The following is a 17,065-nucleotide window of genomic DNA, read 5'->3' on the forward strand; positions in this document are numbered from 1 at the left end:
TTATTATTATTATTGTTATTATTATTATTATTATTATTATTATTGTGATGTGTCTCAGTGAAATGGAGAGGTCTGTTTTTATTTTTGATGTGTGTAGACTTTGATGATTTTATTTGTTGCAGACATTTAGCAATAACATTTAAACTACGTTGTTGTTGTTTTATTTATTTAGTTATTTTTTAATATGCCACATTTCTGCCAACCTTGCATTTGAAGGATTTATGTCTGAGCAGCAGCAGTGAGTTGTATTTCCAGATAGAAAGCTCGACAGCAGCGGACTGATATCACCTGGCACCTGTCTTAAAGGCTCTGTAATAGTTTGTTTACCTGCAGTTGCCATAGCGACACATAGAGCACATGAAGAAGCCTGTTCCAGATATGGCCACGTTCACATTATCACAATGAAGTAGAGGACTTTATAATAACTACACCTTATTTAGCCTTAATAAAGCATGAACAAAGACTTAATTAATAATGATTCATGCTTAGTAACTACTTAATTACTACCTGAATTAGCACTTAACTTGCACTTAATTCGCCTGTGCTGTAAATAGTAACTCATAAGTATTTCTTACTTAATTACTTATGAACTAACCACTTGTGTGTGCATTTGTAAATGTATATTTAAGTACAAATTTGAGCATTTATTAATGATTAGTAAGCCATGAGAGAATGATTTACTAGTAATGCATTATTGTTTCTCTGGAATTTGACCAACCTTAACAAATGCTTAATAAAACATAATTAGCCTTCACTTTAGAAAAGCTCTCAGAAAGACTGAACTAACAGATAATAGCTGCCTGAATTATCATTGCATTGCATTATTAGTAAACCATTCTCTCATTGCTTACTAATCATTAATAAATGCTCAAATGTGTACTTAAATATGCATTTGTAAACATGCAAATGGTTAGTTCATGAGTAATTAAGAAGTATTGAGTTACTATTTACAGCACAGGTGAATTAAGTGCAAGTTAAGTGCTAATTCAGGTAGTAATTAAGTATTTACTAAGCATGAATCATTATTAATTAAGTCTATGTTCATGCTTTATTAAGGCTAAATAAGGTGTAGTTATTATAAAGTGTTACCAAGATATAATTTAACAAAGGCTCAAATTAGGCAAATTATTAACAAAAAAAGCTGGGCCCAACTGGGGTAACTCAAAATCAAACTCAACAGAACAAAACTAACCACACCAGACAAAGGAACAGGAGTGTTTAAATACCTAAGGACCAACTAAAGCTAAACACAAGAGGGAGGAATTACACTAATTAACTAACTAAACCAATAACTTAATCAAAGTACAAAAAAGCAAATAATTATAACACAGAAAATAATAAGTGATAATAACGTGACCTTAACACAAACTAACTTAGTAAAACAAACTAAATAGTGCTCCCCCCCTTTGCTGAGTTCTGATGGTCTCTCCCAGGGTCCGGGGCTCAAAAAAAAAAAAAAAAAAAATAACAAGTGTAAGTAAATTAGACTTATATTAACTAAAATGTGTGCACTCAAACTAGAACATAAGTCTAAATAAATGAATTAAATTATGTGTAATGTAATTAATTTAATGTAAATAATAATGAAAATTAAATAATACTGACACTATGGCGTGGTGGCAGAGGTATCCACCACATGATGCAAGGTTGGTTTTACTTCTAAAATGATTCTATCCACACAGACATTCACATGGACAGTCTGGTGTAATAATAGATTTGTTTCGGGTGTTTTGTGGAGTCGGTAAGACTGTTTTTAGTGGCAGGAGAACTATGACCATTGACATGCACTAGTCTAGCACCAGCGACCTCTGCAAATACAAGGACTGGATGGAAGATTTCAAAAAGTGTCTCCACACGTCTACAGTACTCTGACTCACTAGGAAATGAGGCCATATGTCCAAAATTCTGAACTGTCCCTTTAATTTCAGTCAACATAAGCTTCAAGACACAAAGACCTGCTTTTCTAAACACAGAAGCTTCGTCTAGTGAAGGTCTTAACACGCCGTCTGTGATTATGTATCCGTAACTTGCTGTCCTCTGTCTAATATTTAAATATAGATTCATTTTAGCATGACTCGGGTAATTTCCAACACAAAATGAATGGAGCAGGAAGTGAAGCTTTGCAATTTTTGAGAGAAGCAGAACCAGCCAGGTCCAACTCCTTAGTTTCAGCTCCATATTTTGAGGACCGCTGACCGTTCAGAAGATCAAATATTTCATTCTAAACTGTTCATTTCTTCGGGAGCGGCCTTTCGTCTTTTCATCTCTCAAACCCATGGATAGAATTTTATGATGTCATCCGAAACTCACCAGTAAGATAATATGTTGAATTAGTGCATGAATTGGGCATATACTGATGCCAAGTCCAGCCTGGATATACAACCTTTATTAATCATTGACTGAATTATCAGCTATGCAAAGTCCATTGTGACTCATGCACCTCCAAAGCAAACTAAAAATAAAATATAACCCTAACCCATAACTAAACTCTAACTCTATCTTAACCCCTAAACTAAATCCTAACCCCTACCCTAACCAGACCCTAACCCGTTAGAACTCTCACCATCATTCATAACAGTGGAACAAATAGAATGGAAACATAAAATAAAATAAATTATGGTAGATCAAACCTAATAAAGGAAACTAAATGAAATAGGCATCAGCAAGTGTTTGGGGGAGACTGTATGTATTTTGTCTTTGTATAGGTTGGTTATTGAAATGGCTTTTTTACTGGATAAGTGGGTGGAAAAGGAAGTGAGGAAAGAGAAATCAGATGCATCCTTCTCATGGTCACAGGCAGCATTATTAAACATAGATTATAAAATTCTAGCCCAAATTTTTGCAAAAATGGGATATACACGAAATCATTCAACAAACTAAAACAGGATTTATGTCCAACCGACACATTCGCTCAAATATGAGATCAGTATTGGATCTGATTGTTCTGAATTAAGGGTTAATGACACTTTTCCAAGCAATGTACCACAAATAATCTCCAACTGTCTCCCTTTATAACAAGCAAATAGTCTTTAAGGCTTTTAAAGGTAACTGAACCGTTCTATCAAGTGGAAAAGTCCCTAAACTCCACCAAAAATGACCCATGAGAGCTCATTTTCAGCTTATTTTTCTGTCTAAAATGAAGAAGGTTAATAGTAGATGTTTTTATTACTTTAATTAATCAGAATATGCCAAAGTTTCTCTGGTAAAAATTTGATCAACATCTAACTGTGCCACATGGGGAACCGAGGGTCCAAAGAAGGGGCCAAAAAGATGACATTTGGTCTGTGATCATATTTGAGACTCTACACACCATCCACAGAAATGAAAAGCCCTTGGAGTAAATAGATCTTGAACCTCAAAAATTGAAAAAATAAATAAATGAGTGTGAGTCCCCCTAATAAAGATACTCAATATTTGAAAACAAATTCAGAATTTATGACCCAGAATCTACAATAATACAAATGTTCAGCTTCCTAGCTCTATTTTTGATGAAGTTCTGGTCTCTCAAACATGTTTATAAATTAAGGCTTCCGAAAAAGTGAACATGGCCCCAAAATTTCAACTGGCCATAACTCAGGAACGACTCAAGGGATTGAGCTAAAATTTGTGATTCTTTCATTTGGTGATTTTAGAATTAGAAATTTAGATTTTTTCAGCCAAATCTGAGATGGCTCATAGGGGAGGGCGGCTGATTTCATACGGTCTGACCCTTAATAGACTGTGAGGCTCTTATCATTTTTCTGGCATTTGACACTGTTGAACACTAATTTCTCTTCAATATACTTAAAATGTTTGGATTTAGACCTAATTTCATATCAAATATAAAAATGTTATACAAAAGTACTCAAAGCTCTGTTATGTAATATCCACATACAACTCCAGCTTTCCCGTACATTGCTCTGTTCATAAACGTTGCCTAATCGCCCCATTTCTCTTTTTGTTGGTTGTACTCTCATTGCATGTCAAAAATAGTCAAATTATTTTTGGTATCAATGTTTGAAATTAGAATTACACAACTCGCAGATGACCATGCCTTATTTTTTTTTACAAGATAAATATCAGGTTGACTCTGCCATTTTTCTTGTCGAGCAGTTTTCTGTTGCCTCTGGACAAACTTAATAAGTCTATGTGTGAAAAACTGTGTTTGTACAATACTCCTGACACCTCCATATGTAGTTTATTTATTTACTGAGACAGGGACAGTGCACAACATGAAGGTTAACAGGAGAGATGCATGTACCAGGTTGTAGCACCAGTGCTCATTTCCACCTGTGTGCATATGCAACATCACTGTGAAAAAATCTATTAAAGGGACAGTCCGGAATTTTGGACAGAGGACCTCATTTCCTAAGTTAGCCAGAGTGTTGGAGATGTGTGGAGAAAATGTAGACAAGAGCAAAAATTTTAAATGATCAGTACAATATTAAAGATGTGGCTGCAAAGGGACATTTCTACTTTTGAATGTATACTGTTTACTAAGCCTGTAGGTATCTCCAGACAGGTTTATCCTGCGCTCTCACTCTATGTAAAGGACTCAACTGCCAGAGAAAGTTATAAGACCTTAACAAAGTTCATCTGGAAAAACAACCACTATCACCTAAAGAAATCTGTTCTAACAAACTCTAATAGTGAAGGAGACATAGAGATGTAGGACTTTGAATTTTTAAATTACACTTTCAAAATCAAATGACTTCAGAAGTGCTTAAAAATTGACTCTCTATGGTACTTTATCCCTTGTAATATTTTTAAGAAAATCAGAGGTCTACAATTTATACTGAAATGTAACTTTAATGTAACCAAACTGTCAATCAAATTGTCTGACTTGCATCAGCAGCTCTAACTGCATGGAAGATTTGTTATCAACATTTTTTTCTCCTCACACAAGTACAATATGGAGCCATGAAAACTTTCTAAACAGTAAAAAAAAAAAAAAAAAAAAAAAAAAAAAAAAAAAAAAATCAGTCTTCTTTCAAACCTGGGTGGACAAAAATATAATTTGCTTTGCACCACCTTGGAACCAGCCGCGGTCGAGTGCGGAGGACCGGAGCAGCCCCGACCTGTAGTCCACAGCACATTCTCACTTTCCCCACACGGAACCAGCGCACAGATGACGGCACTGAAGCACTCGGACCTAGTCCTTTGCGCTGGTCTTGCTTGCCCCCGTCTGGAACCAGGACATCTCCTCTGCTTCTCTCTCTTCTTCTCTTGCTCTCCTCTGTTCTTCTCTCCTCTGTTCCTCTCTCTTCTGTTCTTCTCTCTTCTGCTCCTCTTTTCCTCTGTTCCTCTCTCCTTTGCTTTTCTCTCTTCTGCTCCTCTCCTCTGCTCCTGTGCTCATCTGTTCCTCTCCTCTGCTCCTGTGTTCATCTGCTCCTCTCTCCTTTCTTCTGTTCCTCTCTCCTCTGCTTTTCTCTCTTCTGTTCCTCTCCTCTGCTCCTGTGCTCGTCTGCTCCTCTTTCTTCTGCTCTTCTCTCCTCCCTGTGTCTCCTCTTTGGCTGGGACTTCCTCACCCATCTCCTCGAATCAAGGAGAAGAACGCGATGAAAAAGAAATTAGATGCGCCCATTGTTTTCTATTATTGTTCCAAATTTCTTTGCCAACGCCAAAATTTACCTCATGTTTGCCTTAGAACTCCAGTTCCAGGAGGCGCTGTTGAGTCGGCTCGTTCAGGGCGGTGGATTGCGTTTCTCTCATTTCCAATCTCCCCTAAAGCCAAAGAAACTAATTTTAAAATTTAAAATGATATTTACCCCTGCAATGAATTGTTGAAAAAAGCGTTTTAATATGGAGACCAATAACTGCACATTTAACATGTAACAGTGAAATAGAAACTGTTGAACATTTGTTCTTTTATTGTAACCATTAGAAAGTTTTGAGACTCATTCCATGCCCTGTGTCTGTTCCGCGTGATCTGTGAAGTCTCGCGGGATGTCTGCTTGCACTTCCGGGCATTGTGTCGAGCAAATTCAAAGTGTCTGAAGTGAAGTTTCTATTTACACAACAACGGGATATTTGCAGATGTGGTAGAGCAAGCAAATTTGTACTCAATTTAATTACTTAAAAAATATATATATTATTATTTTTTATGTTCTCGTGTGTTTCCGCGTGATCTATGAAGTCTCGCGGGATGTGTGCTTGTTGTCAGCTGATCACGGGGAAATCTACGAAACGAAAACATGAACAGGACATTTTTCTGCTGCGAATTGTCTGCTCTTTGTCCGAATGAGCCCCTGATTTAACCTCTCTAAACCCGTTTAAACACGCCTCCCCCGAACAGGTAAGATCTGTCTCTTTATCTGTTAATTTCCTCTTTATTTACCGCCTTTCCACGCAGAATGTCAGGTTATGCCATACAGTCTGTGTTATGCTAACTTCAATAAACTGGTTTTATTTATCGTGTTGTTTATTATCTGTCATATGAAGCCATTATTCTGATGAAACGTTGATAATATACTAGTTATGATTTGCTTTGTGTCAAGTAAAATCAATATTTAGATTACATAACGTGATAAGACGAGGGTCAGGTGGCTACTGTTGGTATTCATCGGCTAATGCTACCTCCAGTCCTCTTCTGTCAAAAGTTCAGTACAATAGTTTTCTTTTATTTATATTCTAAAGCCATGTTTTGCTTTATTGAAGATTTGTGAATATGTCTGAACTATTATGCAGTGTTCCCCATTAATACAAGAGACACAAATTCTCCCCAATAGTCTAAAAACAACCTGAACTGTACTTGTGTACTTATAAAAGAGACTACACTGGTCCAAAATGTCTGTTTAAAGAGTAAATATGGGCAGTAAGTGACATTTATACTTCACAAATTGAATGGAAAATGATTTGTGCCTCCACTGGTGGATTATTGGGGTTTTAATAGTCATTCCCCTGTGAATAGAAAAGGAACGTTTAGCTGGTTTAGCATTAAAACTAAAGATCTCAGTATTATTACATAGGTTTGTAACAGTAAGAGAAATATCGTGATATCGTATCGTCAAAAGTCTCACAATAATTTTGTGTGCTGTCACAGTATATCATATTACAAGTTTCTTTGCTTAAATGCATTTTTTTTAATAGTAGCAACAGCTTATAAATAGGGAACTGTTCATTCACTGATTCATTTCAATGCAGACAACACAAAGAAATAAGTTTTTTATTTGAATTCTTGGGATTATGATGGAAATAATTCACACCAAAATCTTGTCAAGGTATTTTAAAAGCAAAAAAGTGTCCTATCTATAATTATATCAGCCTCTTCAAAATATCACAATAAATATTGTACTGTGAGATGCATATCATATCATAATATCTTTACATCCCTATTATTACATAGTAATCATAAAATATTCTATTCCTTTATAATAATTTTGTCTTATATAGCACTTTTTCAGAGGTTCAAAGTCATACAATTTCCTGCGTTATTCATTCACTCCACTCTCTTATGAATCTAATGTTAACAATGCAATATGTAGCACACAATCCTACTACTACTAAAACTATGACTTTAACAACTACAATACTGATTAATTCGTTAGAATTAGAATTAGAAGTTGGAAGGACTTTGACATTTTTGAAAAACTTTATCAGAAGTTTTCATCAGAAATTACCTAAGAATACAGATTAGATAGATAGATAAATACTTTATTTATCTTGAAGGAAATTCATTTTTCGGCAACAACAATTAAGCATCATAATCATAAGTAGCAGCAATTCATCATTTATAGTGAAGCATTGTTTAGCCGTATGGTGTGTGGAACAAGTGACTTCCAGAGTGTGTTCGTGGAGCAGGACAGGGACAATAGCCTGTCCGTCAGGTGCTCTCCTGTCTGGTAATGGTGCTTATTGAACTGTCTTTGAAATTCTAAACTTGATTTGTATTAAAGGTGCACAATGTAGCTTTTTCTGGGTGAGGGGCCACCACCTGTGTCTCCATGGAGTATAGCGTTAAGCTTATCTATGAATGTATCTATCTCACATTTATTTAATCACGGATGTTTTTTGGGGGGAAAAAGGTTTTGTGTGTTGTCACTTGCTCCTCTCCATGGAGATAGATATGTTTAATACTCTACTGTGGCACATTACAGGCAAATAATGTGAATGGAAATAAGGGGGTTTGTGATCCTCCACTTGAAAAATTACATAGTGCATCTTTAATTTCTTCAAACATCCTAAACTGATAATGTTTGTCCCTCAGGTGATGACATCATGTTGCCCACGGTTACGGCGGTGGTCAGATTTGCTCACTACAATGGCAGCACATTGCCGTGGTTACCAAACTCCTCTGTATTTCCCACGTTGCAGCCGGACACACAGAGCAATATCTCCAAACCTCACCGCTGCCTCCAGCTGCTCTACGAGGACATCGGCCAGTCCAGGTAAAAATACTGACAGGAAGAAGGAATCCATACTCAATATACGTGTATACCATGACGATAACAAAAAAAATTTAACCTCTTTAGAAAATAGAATGTGGTTTTCACCATTAAATGGTAGTACTTTCTTTTATATTACTGTGTGTCCTTATGTGTGTAATCCCTCCGTGGTCCATAGTGGTGATTTCATAGTGGTCTATGGGCGTATACTAGTCTGTGTCGATACAACTCAGTATGATTCTAAAGCTAATCAGGAACGGTTCATTTCTGTCCTGTGAATGGGATTTTTAAAGTATTGACACCTGCTCAAAATGAGTATCTTAGTTTTGATACTAGTTTAAGTATAGATTTCTATCAGATTTTTTTTTTTTAATACAACCTTAGTCTCGTGTGAGTCTGCATCTTGACAATCCTGCTGTATCTTGGGGACCACACAAAACAGCAGGACAACACCCACCTTCTGACCCAGACAGCTCTAGCACCAAGGCATGAAGCAGAAGAAAAAAAGTTACAATGAATGTGCAATAAGAACTACTGACCTTGCTAAGCTCAATAAATGTGACTTTTTTATTTTACAATGTTTATATAGCTCTTTTGTGTGCAGTGACTTATATTTCTATTACAGTATTTATGGTGAGTTTGTATGCAGTAATTACTTTTCTATTTATAAAACAGTATTTATATAGAGTTTTTGTGTGCAGTGTCTTATTTATAGTTTTAATATTTATCCTGATTTTGTGTGTGCTTGCAGTGTGACTTCTATATATTGTATTTAGAATATTTAGTCAGCCGTCAGTCTGCCCCAGAGCAGCTCGGGCTACAATATTAGTTTATCACCACCGGGTATGGAGTGACTGAATTATGATCTGTTAAGCATCTTTGAGTGTCCAAAAAAGGGCTATATAAAACTGATGCAATATTATTATTATTATTTGTACTATACATTTGTGGACAAAATTGTTGGTTCCCTCTGGCAATGAAAGAAAAATCAACAATAATCACTGAAATAACATGAAACTGATAAAACAATAATAGATAAAAAATGTATTGAAAATTGTTCAACAAAAATCAAAACATTGCTTTTTACCTGTGGTCTAACAGAATTATAAGAAAAAACAAAATAATGAAACTGGCCTAGACAAAAATGATGGTACCCTTAACTTTATATTTTATTACACAACCTTTTGAGGTGAACTCTGCAAACAAACGATTTCTGTAACTGTCAATGACACTTTTGCACTGATCAACTGGGTTACAATAAAAGGCAAATTAGACCAAAACATGGCTGTTAAACTTTATTCAGAGCCTATATAAATGATTTGCTGGTTTATAAATGCAATTAAAAGCATGATATGACTCCTTTAACAGACTCAATAGTTTGTATGCAAACTTAATTCAACACTGCTCTCTGTCTGTAGGGTTCGTTACTGGGACCTGCTGCTTTTGGTCCCAAATGTGGCCTTCTTCATGTTCCTGATGTGGAAATTGCCCTCGGCCAGAGCCAAGATCCGAGTCACCTCCAGCCCCATTTTCATCACTTTCTACCTACTGGTAAAAAAATACTTACTCTGTACTGATGAGGAGCAGAGAATGTAGAGGAGAGGGTCAGTAGTATTGTTTGTATTATTAAAGAAGTAAACTTTTTCTGTTCCAGGTTTTTGTTGTTGCTGCAGTGGGAATCACCAGAGCTATTGTTTCTATGACAGTCAGCGCCTCGAGCGCTGCCACCATCATCGATAAGGTAAAAAAACAAAAACAAAAAAAACAATACATTTAAACTTAAGTTTAATTATTTCTCAACACATTTTTTTTCCCCCTGGTTTAGTCCCTTGTTTAGTTCCTGGTTTAGCCTTTTCCTCACATTCCACTGCTGTATTCACATATAGTTTTGTTCCACATGTTCTGCAGTGGTGGCAGTGCACAGATACAAGTTACTGAACAAAAAGGTATCCGCAATTCATACGCTTCCCCTTTAGCCTTCCCACCTCGCTGCAATCAGAGGTGTCCTTTGCTCAACAGTGACTACCCAACCCCCTGGTTGCAGAAGTAAATTTCTCATGAACCCTTGCAGGTTAAAACAACAAAATATTTTATCGGACGTGCCTTTTTGTTTAGACGGTGACGGCGTTTTTGGGACTTAAAAACGCAAAAGTCTGAAACCACCCTCCAGAGTGGAAAAGTCGATATGCTCAGCTGTAGCGTTTCCGTCTACACTGCCCAAGATGCAAAACTCTGGTCAGATGTGCTCATGTCACGTACATGTTTACGTCACATACATCACCACCTAGTGTCATCACCTAGCCGCCTGGCATGCATACCCAATCCAATTCCACATACTTTTGCGTCACAGTATGCACACTGATTTTCTCCTGAAAGCACTTGTCTAAAAGTGGAATAAAAAGTGAAGGTGCGACGCCACTTTTGTGTCTTCTGTTCAGACCCTCATCATATTAACGTAGCCTTACACTTTTCAAGAAGTTTGAAAGCTCAGGGCTGATCAGCTCATTTTATTCAAAATCACTTTCTGAAACTTTATAAACATTATAAAGGTATTCAATTATTTAACCGAATCTTGAGTTTTAAATGTGTTTTTTGCACTAAAAAACAACAGCATTTTGGACATTAGTAAGCAAGTAGATGGTTAGCCTATGCGATGCCTTTTAATTTCTAGAAAAGGGAAAAATGAATGGAGAATTTGCTTCCAAAATCGAAGCCAACTTGAAGTGGGCGGGGCTGTTGACCTCCATACCTGAAATTGGCAGTGGCCACTGGAACCAAGACACGCAAAGCTGGACATGTAGTTTGTACATCTAGTTTGTACTAAAATTGCAAAAAAAAAAAAAAAAAAAAAAGGACAAAGAATGGTAGATATTACTATTAAAACACCCTATACTGTACAGTGTTTAGTAGTGAAAAAAGTGGATTTAGTGTTTAGTTCCACTTGAATAAAAGTGAATATTTTCTTTTCCCTCTTGAGGTTTTGTGGGAGATCACGCGTTTCTTCCTTTTGGCGATCGAGCTCAGCGTCGTCATCTTCGGACTGGCTTTTGGTAAACTTCAATTCTTATGATTAATAAAGATTTTACTCATGCTTTGTTAAACGTTGCCAGTATCTCTGTGATAATCTCTGTGTATATTTGTATATCCCTGTCCATTTCTCAGGTCATCTGGAGAGTAAGTCGAGTATAAAGCGTGTTCTGGGCATCACTGCAGTTCTGGCTCTGGCCTATTCCATCACTCAGGTGAGCCAGGGGCTTTCAGTGTGTTTAGAATCTAAATTGCAATTTGAATGAATGCTATAATATTTATTTTTATTTCTATACTTTGCATTTGCAAAACTGAAATTTGCCTGTTGTTTATTTGTCCCACTATGCAGAACATTTAGTGTTGCAATGAAAAAGTACAAAACAGCAGATTAAAAGAATAAAACACAACAAGAAGGTTCTGGATTTGATCCCTGGGTCACCTGGGTCTTTCTGTGTGGAGTTTGCATTGTTCTCTCTGTGTCTGGGTGGGTTTCCTCCAGGCACTCAGATTCCCCCATGAAACCTAAAAAAAAAAAAAAAAGATGCACCAGGGAAAACGGATGGGAATTGGCTCTAGTGTTACATCCTGGCACAAAGCATCTCTCCTGTTAAGGTTCATGTAGAATACGCACTGTCCCTGTCTCAGAAATAAACTAAATAACGTCATCCATAGCATTCGGCTCCAGTCAAGGCTTATAGAGGTGAATCTGGAACCAAGTTCCAGATTAGGAATAGGAATTTGTTTACTGAAACTAAATTAGCAAAATAAGCACCAGGATTTTGTAGAGTGAACATTTTAAGACCAAAATGATTAGACTCACTGCAGTAGTTACAGAGAAAGTGTTTTTCAATGTAAAGTCCAATAGAGTCAGAGTCGATGGAGCCGGAAGTACCCCCATGCTCACTTCCTGTTTGGAATGCGGAGACTAGCAAGTTAGCTATGTCCATTTATATCTAGTGATGGGTAGATAAGGCCTCAAGTTGTGTGTAACACATTTCCTACACTGTGTTGGTGTGTCCCATAGTGCCATCTGGTGGTGTAAAAAATGAACTTCTCCCTATGCAGAAGCAAAGACACAATACAGGGCTCGTTCATTCAGACATGTGAACACTCTTTTGTGATAGATGCATCACTCTGATATCCATCAAATGAAAGAACTGACCAACAATGTAATGGGATCTCATGTTATTAAAGCAAATAGAATATTGTAGAATAAAGTAAGCATATATGTGACACATGACGAGGTGAATGGTTGTGAAAATTATAGTAAAATAATATAGTTATTTCAGTAAATAGAATTTGGGACTAATGAAAACTGTGCCCACACAGAACAGGCCCATCTTCTGTTTCTCTGGTTCTGTAGTGATGAACTGAGACACTGCGACAGATTTGAGCCGAAGATTTGAGCTGCCTCAGCATTCCTGACACGAGCATAGAACTGTGGACACGAGCCACACAGAATGACGTAGTATATTAAGTCGGTCATGTGACTTTTCTTGAAGCAATACATACAGCTCGACACAGGTGTTACTTGCTGAGCTCAACACTTGTCGACGCGTTGACACTAATATAATCAGTCTATGGTTTAACCTGGAGAAACTGAACAATGGTAAAATAAAGTTTACCCTTAGTTTATCTGTGACTTGTAAATCCTTACGTTTGGCTTATGAGACTTGGCCTTTTTCCCCTTACCTTCAGGGTGCTCTGGAGATCCTGTACCCGGACAGCCATCTCTCTGCTGAGGACTTCAACATCTATGGACACGGAGGACGCCACTTTTGGTTGGCCAGCTCCTGCTTTTTCTTCCTGGTCAGTGACAAAGTCTACAGCAAGAAGCACAGGCCAAACTAGTCCAGACACATGGGTTATTAATGTGATTTTTTGATTTTGTTTTAGGTTTACTCTTTAATAGTAATTCTGCCCAAAACTCCAATCAGAGAACGGATATCGCTGCCATGTGAGCAACAAGTTTTGTCATCATGACTTTTATTTATTTTATTTATTTTGGTTGGGAAAACAAATTAGTTGAAGATATTGATCCAGTTAGAATCAAGGTTAGTTCTGTTGAGAAATAATATTTCTTTGCTATTTATGTTTGATTAATAAAAAACTACGTACAGTTGAAGAGGCTCTTAACATTGGGTTACCTATTACAATATAATTTAGAGATATTCAAATGAACAAAATCTGCAGTGAAACAAAAAAAATATTTTTAGACTATATGACAAATATGAAGTCAAATAATTTCCCTTCATTTACAAAAATATAAGGATGTTACGATATCAAATATCAGTGCTACAATTTTATGATTATTCACAATTACTGACAACTGTTTTTATTTTTTATTTATTTAATTCTTAAAAAAATATATTGTGACAAGAATAATCACAATTATCATCCAACCAAATAATTTGTACTTCTGTAAGTTTTAAACTTGTGCATATGAATCAAATCTGTGAGAATGATTTCTGTTTAACGGTCTCTCCTCTCTCCAGCGAAGCGCAGTTTTTACGTGTACGCACTGATCCTGTCTCTGCTCAACCTGGTCCAGGGGGTGGGCAGTGCTCTACTGTGTGCGGGGGTCATCCAGGGACTCTGGTTTGAACTTTACAATATCATTATTTTATTATAGTTTTAAATGTCACCTCTAATCATCTGTCTCTTGTGTCTGTGCAGCTGTGTGGACCTCACCACATTCCTGTACTTCTCGGCTTTTTCTCCTCTCATTTATATCACTTTCCTCAAAGGATTCTTCGGGTGAGTCTTCTATCAAATCTTTTCTTTAAAGCAGACCTGTTCTACAATATCGACTTTTTAGAAATTTTAACCATATTATAGTTCCATCTTACTGACCCTCTGAAGTTGTATTTGGAGTGACTGGTGCATGTTTGAGCGATCTTTTTTATCACTTCTTTTTAAGATTGCTGATTGCTGCTCAAGACTGCCCACTGTGATCTACTTAGTTTTCCAGTTTTATTGTTTTAATGTGTGATGTGCATAGGCTTCGGCAGCGTCATGTGGTCATTTTGATATAAATATAAAAAAAAAAAAAAAAAAAAAAGCTCACCTAATTATCCATGTGTTGTAGATTATAACTATAGAGCAGACAGGTAGAATAGGGCCCAGGACAGATTGCTTTATTACTCAAACATGCATGGATGACATCTCAAACCTCTTCAGGCATGTTTTTGATGAGGGAACATAACATGGTTGAAACCCTCCCTTAAACTCTTTCTTTCTGTCTGTCTTATCCCTCAGCTCTGAGCCAAAGATCCTGTTCTCCTATAAGTCCCAAATCGATGAACCAGAGGAGAGCGATGTGCACCTCCCACCCACTCTGGGCTCTCACATCCACAGACGTGATGTTCTAGACCAGGGCCTGTACTACTCCTCCACCCAGATTGATGCCTCGTCTCTGGGCAGAGGCCAGGGGGCAGGGGCCTATCTTGATGACGTGGTCTCTGGACCCTATGGCAGCAGCGTGGAAGACCGGTGGAGACCAATCAATGTGTGAAAACGGAGAGAAGAACAAGAATATTGGAAAATGGATATGGGATTTGAAATGATGTTTTTACTGAGAATCCAACTGGACATTTCTAAACAGTGTAGAAGGTTGCTGCTTAAAAACAAGGGAGATGGGGACTCAAATATATGGGAAAAAAATGTGAATGGATTTAGTTTTGATCAACGGAAAAGCCACAACAACTGGACAACATTGTAGTTTTGAAAATTGGGGGAAAATTTGTGAATGGATTTTGAAATGATCGAGAAGACATTGAAAAAAAACTGCTTAAAAAGTTGTTCTTGATCAATATTATGGATTGCTGTAATCTCAATGTCTGAAAACAAGCAAGAGAAACTTTGAAATATTTCCAAAAGGATTTGAAATTGTGGTTTTATTCAGAATTCAGCTGGACCCTAAAGCTGCAAGAGTAGTTTGGAAATTGAGGAAAATGGGTGAATGGATTTTGTAATTATTGAGAAGGCACTAGACAGTGCTGTGGACCACTACAGACCCCTGAACGCCTGAAAACTAGTGAGAGAAACTTTGAAATTTTGTGAGAAGGATTGGAATTTTGAAGATGTTGTTTTACAGAGAATACAGCAGGAGAAACCGTGTCTTCAGAGACACTGAAGAATGGGTCAAATGCAGTATTAATATAGAGGCACTGAAGGCTGGGTTAAGCGCTGAGGACACATTTCCCCACAGAGACAATAAAGTGTACCTTAAGAGTTCAGGAAATAAGGGTTATTGGTGACCTGTGACTTAAAATTTTGTGAAAAGGATTTGAGATTTGAAATTGTGGTTTTATTGAGAATGCAGCTGACCCAGCTGATTTTGAAATGATAGAGAACAAATAAACAACAAAAAAACAACAAATAAACCCTAAAAAAGTTGGAACTTTTCTAAACAGTATAAAGGCTTGCTGAAGACCTGTCAACACCTAAAGACAAGAGAAACGTTGAAATATTATCAGAAGGATTTGGAATTTGGAATTGTATATTCATCGAGAATACAACTGGACACTCAAGCTACAAGTATTTAAGAAATAGTTTTGGACATTTTTGAACAGTATAGAGGGGAGCTGCTTAAAAAACAAGAAAGGGGGACACAAGTATTGGAGGTGAAATTGTGACTGGTTTTTTGAGAAACTGGACCATAAAATTTAATTACTGATATGTTGCAGCTGTTTCCATCAACATTCCCTGGTGTGATGCTAACTGTAGGCACTGCTCTGTCTGAAGCTCTGTTACTCAAGTTCAGTTTGAGCACTAACACTCTCACCTTTTTGTTGAAAATCAAACTCCTGAACAGGACCATGAACACGTGTATTGATCACAGGCTCCTAAAAATGTGTTTTTTAAATCCATGTTGGATTTTTTTCTTGAGTCTTAGACTATTAATGTGTCCACTGTGTCTCCTTGGTAACTACTGAACATTCAGCCATAGACATACATGTAGAACCCCCCAGTGTTTACTGCAAAATATCAGTTGTGGCCTGTTGAAGAACTAATGTTCAACACTGAGAAAGAGGCTGAAAAAAAATCTGGGGACAAAAAAGTGATTTGATGCAGTTTGGATTGAGAAGACAATAAAGCAGCAAGAGTTTGTGTCATTGAATTTTGTTTTAAATTGACTTGAGAAGATGCACAGCATCAACAGAAAGTAAAATGGGTCCAAATCAGGTCTAAACCAACACAATTTTAAATGTCTAAATAAACCAGAGTCTAGACTAACCAGGTCCATAACAGGACTCAGGTCTAAACTGGGGTCTAAACCAGGTCTCAACCAGATCTTTAGGACAAAACCAAGCCTTATTCAGGTCCTAATTAGAAGCAGAAACCAGATCTAAATGAGGCCCAAAAGGACTTTTTTCTCTACAGTATTGCAATGTTTGGGACTAAACCAGGACGTAAATATGTCAAAATCAGATCCAAACCAGGATCAGGACTTTTTTCCTTTTTCTGATGCTGTATCAACAAAAATATTGAGAAAACAAGCAGTAACAACTAGACTCTGTAGAAGTAAAAAAAACAAACAACAACAAAACTTTGTGACCAATCTGTGTGCTTTGTCAATTTTTTGCAGTAGGAGAGAAAATGACTAATGAAAATGCTGATTTTGAGGTTTGGAAGAAAAGCACTTAAACAGTGAGTCTTGAAGGAAACCAAAC

The 17,065-nt window shown here is 36.9% G+C and overlaps 1 protein-coding gene and 1 long non-coding RNA gene across 2 annotated transcripts; one reads left to right on the forward strand and one right to left on the reverse strand.

Annotated features, from left to right (window-relative positions):
* Positions 1-5,330: 5,330 nt before the first annotated feature.
* LOC129411017 (uncharacterized) lies at positions 5,331-5,897 on the reverse strand. The gene is made up of 2 exons (XR_008633098.1): positions 5,611-5,897; positions 5,331-5,511 (listed from the first exon to the last, which is right to left on the reverse strand). It is a non-coding gene; the product is annotated as an uncharacterized LOC129411017 (long non-coding RNA).
* Positions 5,898-6,118: 221 nt separating this feature from the next.
* tpra1 (transmembrane protein, adipocyte asscociated 1) lies at positions 6,119-16,512 on the forward strand. Its single transcript, XM_020930965.2, has 11 exons — positions 6,119-6,274; positions 8,186-8,366; positions 9,782-9,914; positions 10,018-10,104; positions 11,341-11,413; positions 11,526-11,605; positions 13,089-13,199; positions 13,287-13,347; positions 13,886-13,988; positions 14,067-14,147; positions 14,649-16,512. Exons 2-11 carry the CDS (start codon positions 8,197-8,199, stop codon positions 14,902-14,904), a joined length of 1,155 nt encoding a protein of 384 aa, XP_020786624.1. The 5' UTR covers positions 6,119-6,274; positions 8,186-8,196; the 3' UTR covers positions 14,905-16,512.
* Positions 16,513-17,065: the final 553 nt, after the last annotated feature.

The sequence above is a fragment of the Boleophthalmus pectinirostris genome, unplaced genomic scaffold (assembly GCF_026225935.1).
Source record: "Boleophthalmus pectinirostris isolate CB_2022bp ecotype Guang Dong unplaced genomic scaffold, ASM2622593v1 HiC_scaffold_3, whole genome shotgun sequence".
In the NCBI taxonomy this organism is placed as follows: Eukaryota; Metazoa; Chordata; class Actinopteri; order Gobiiformes; family Gobiidae; genus Boleophthalmus; species Boleophthalmus pectinirostris.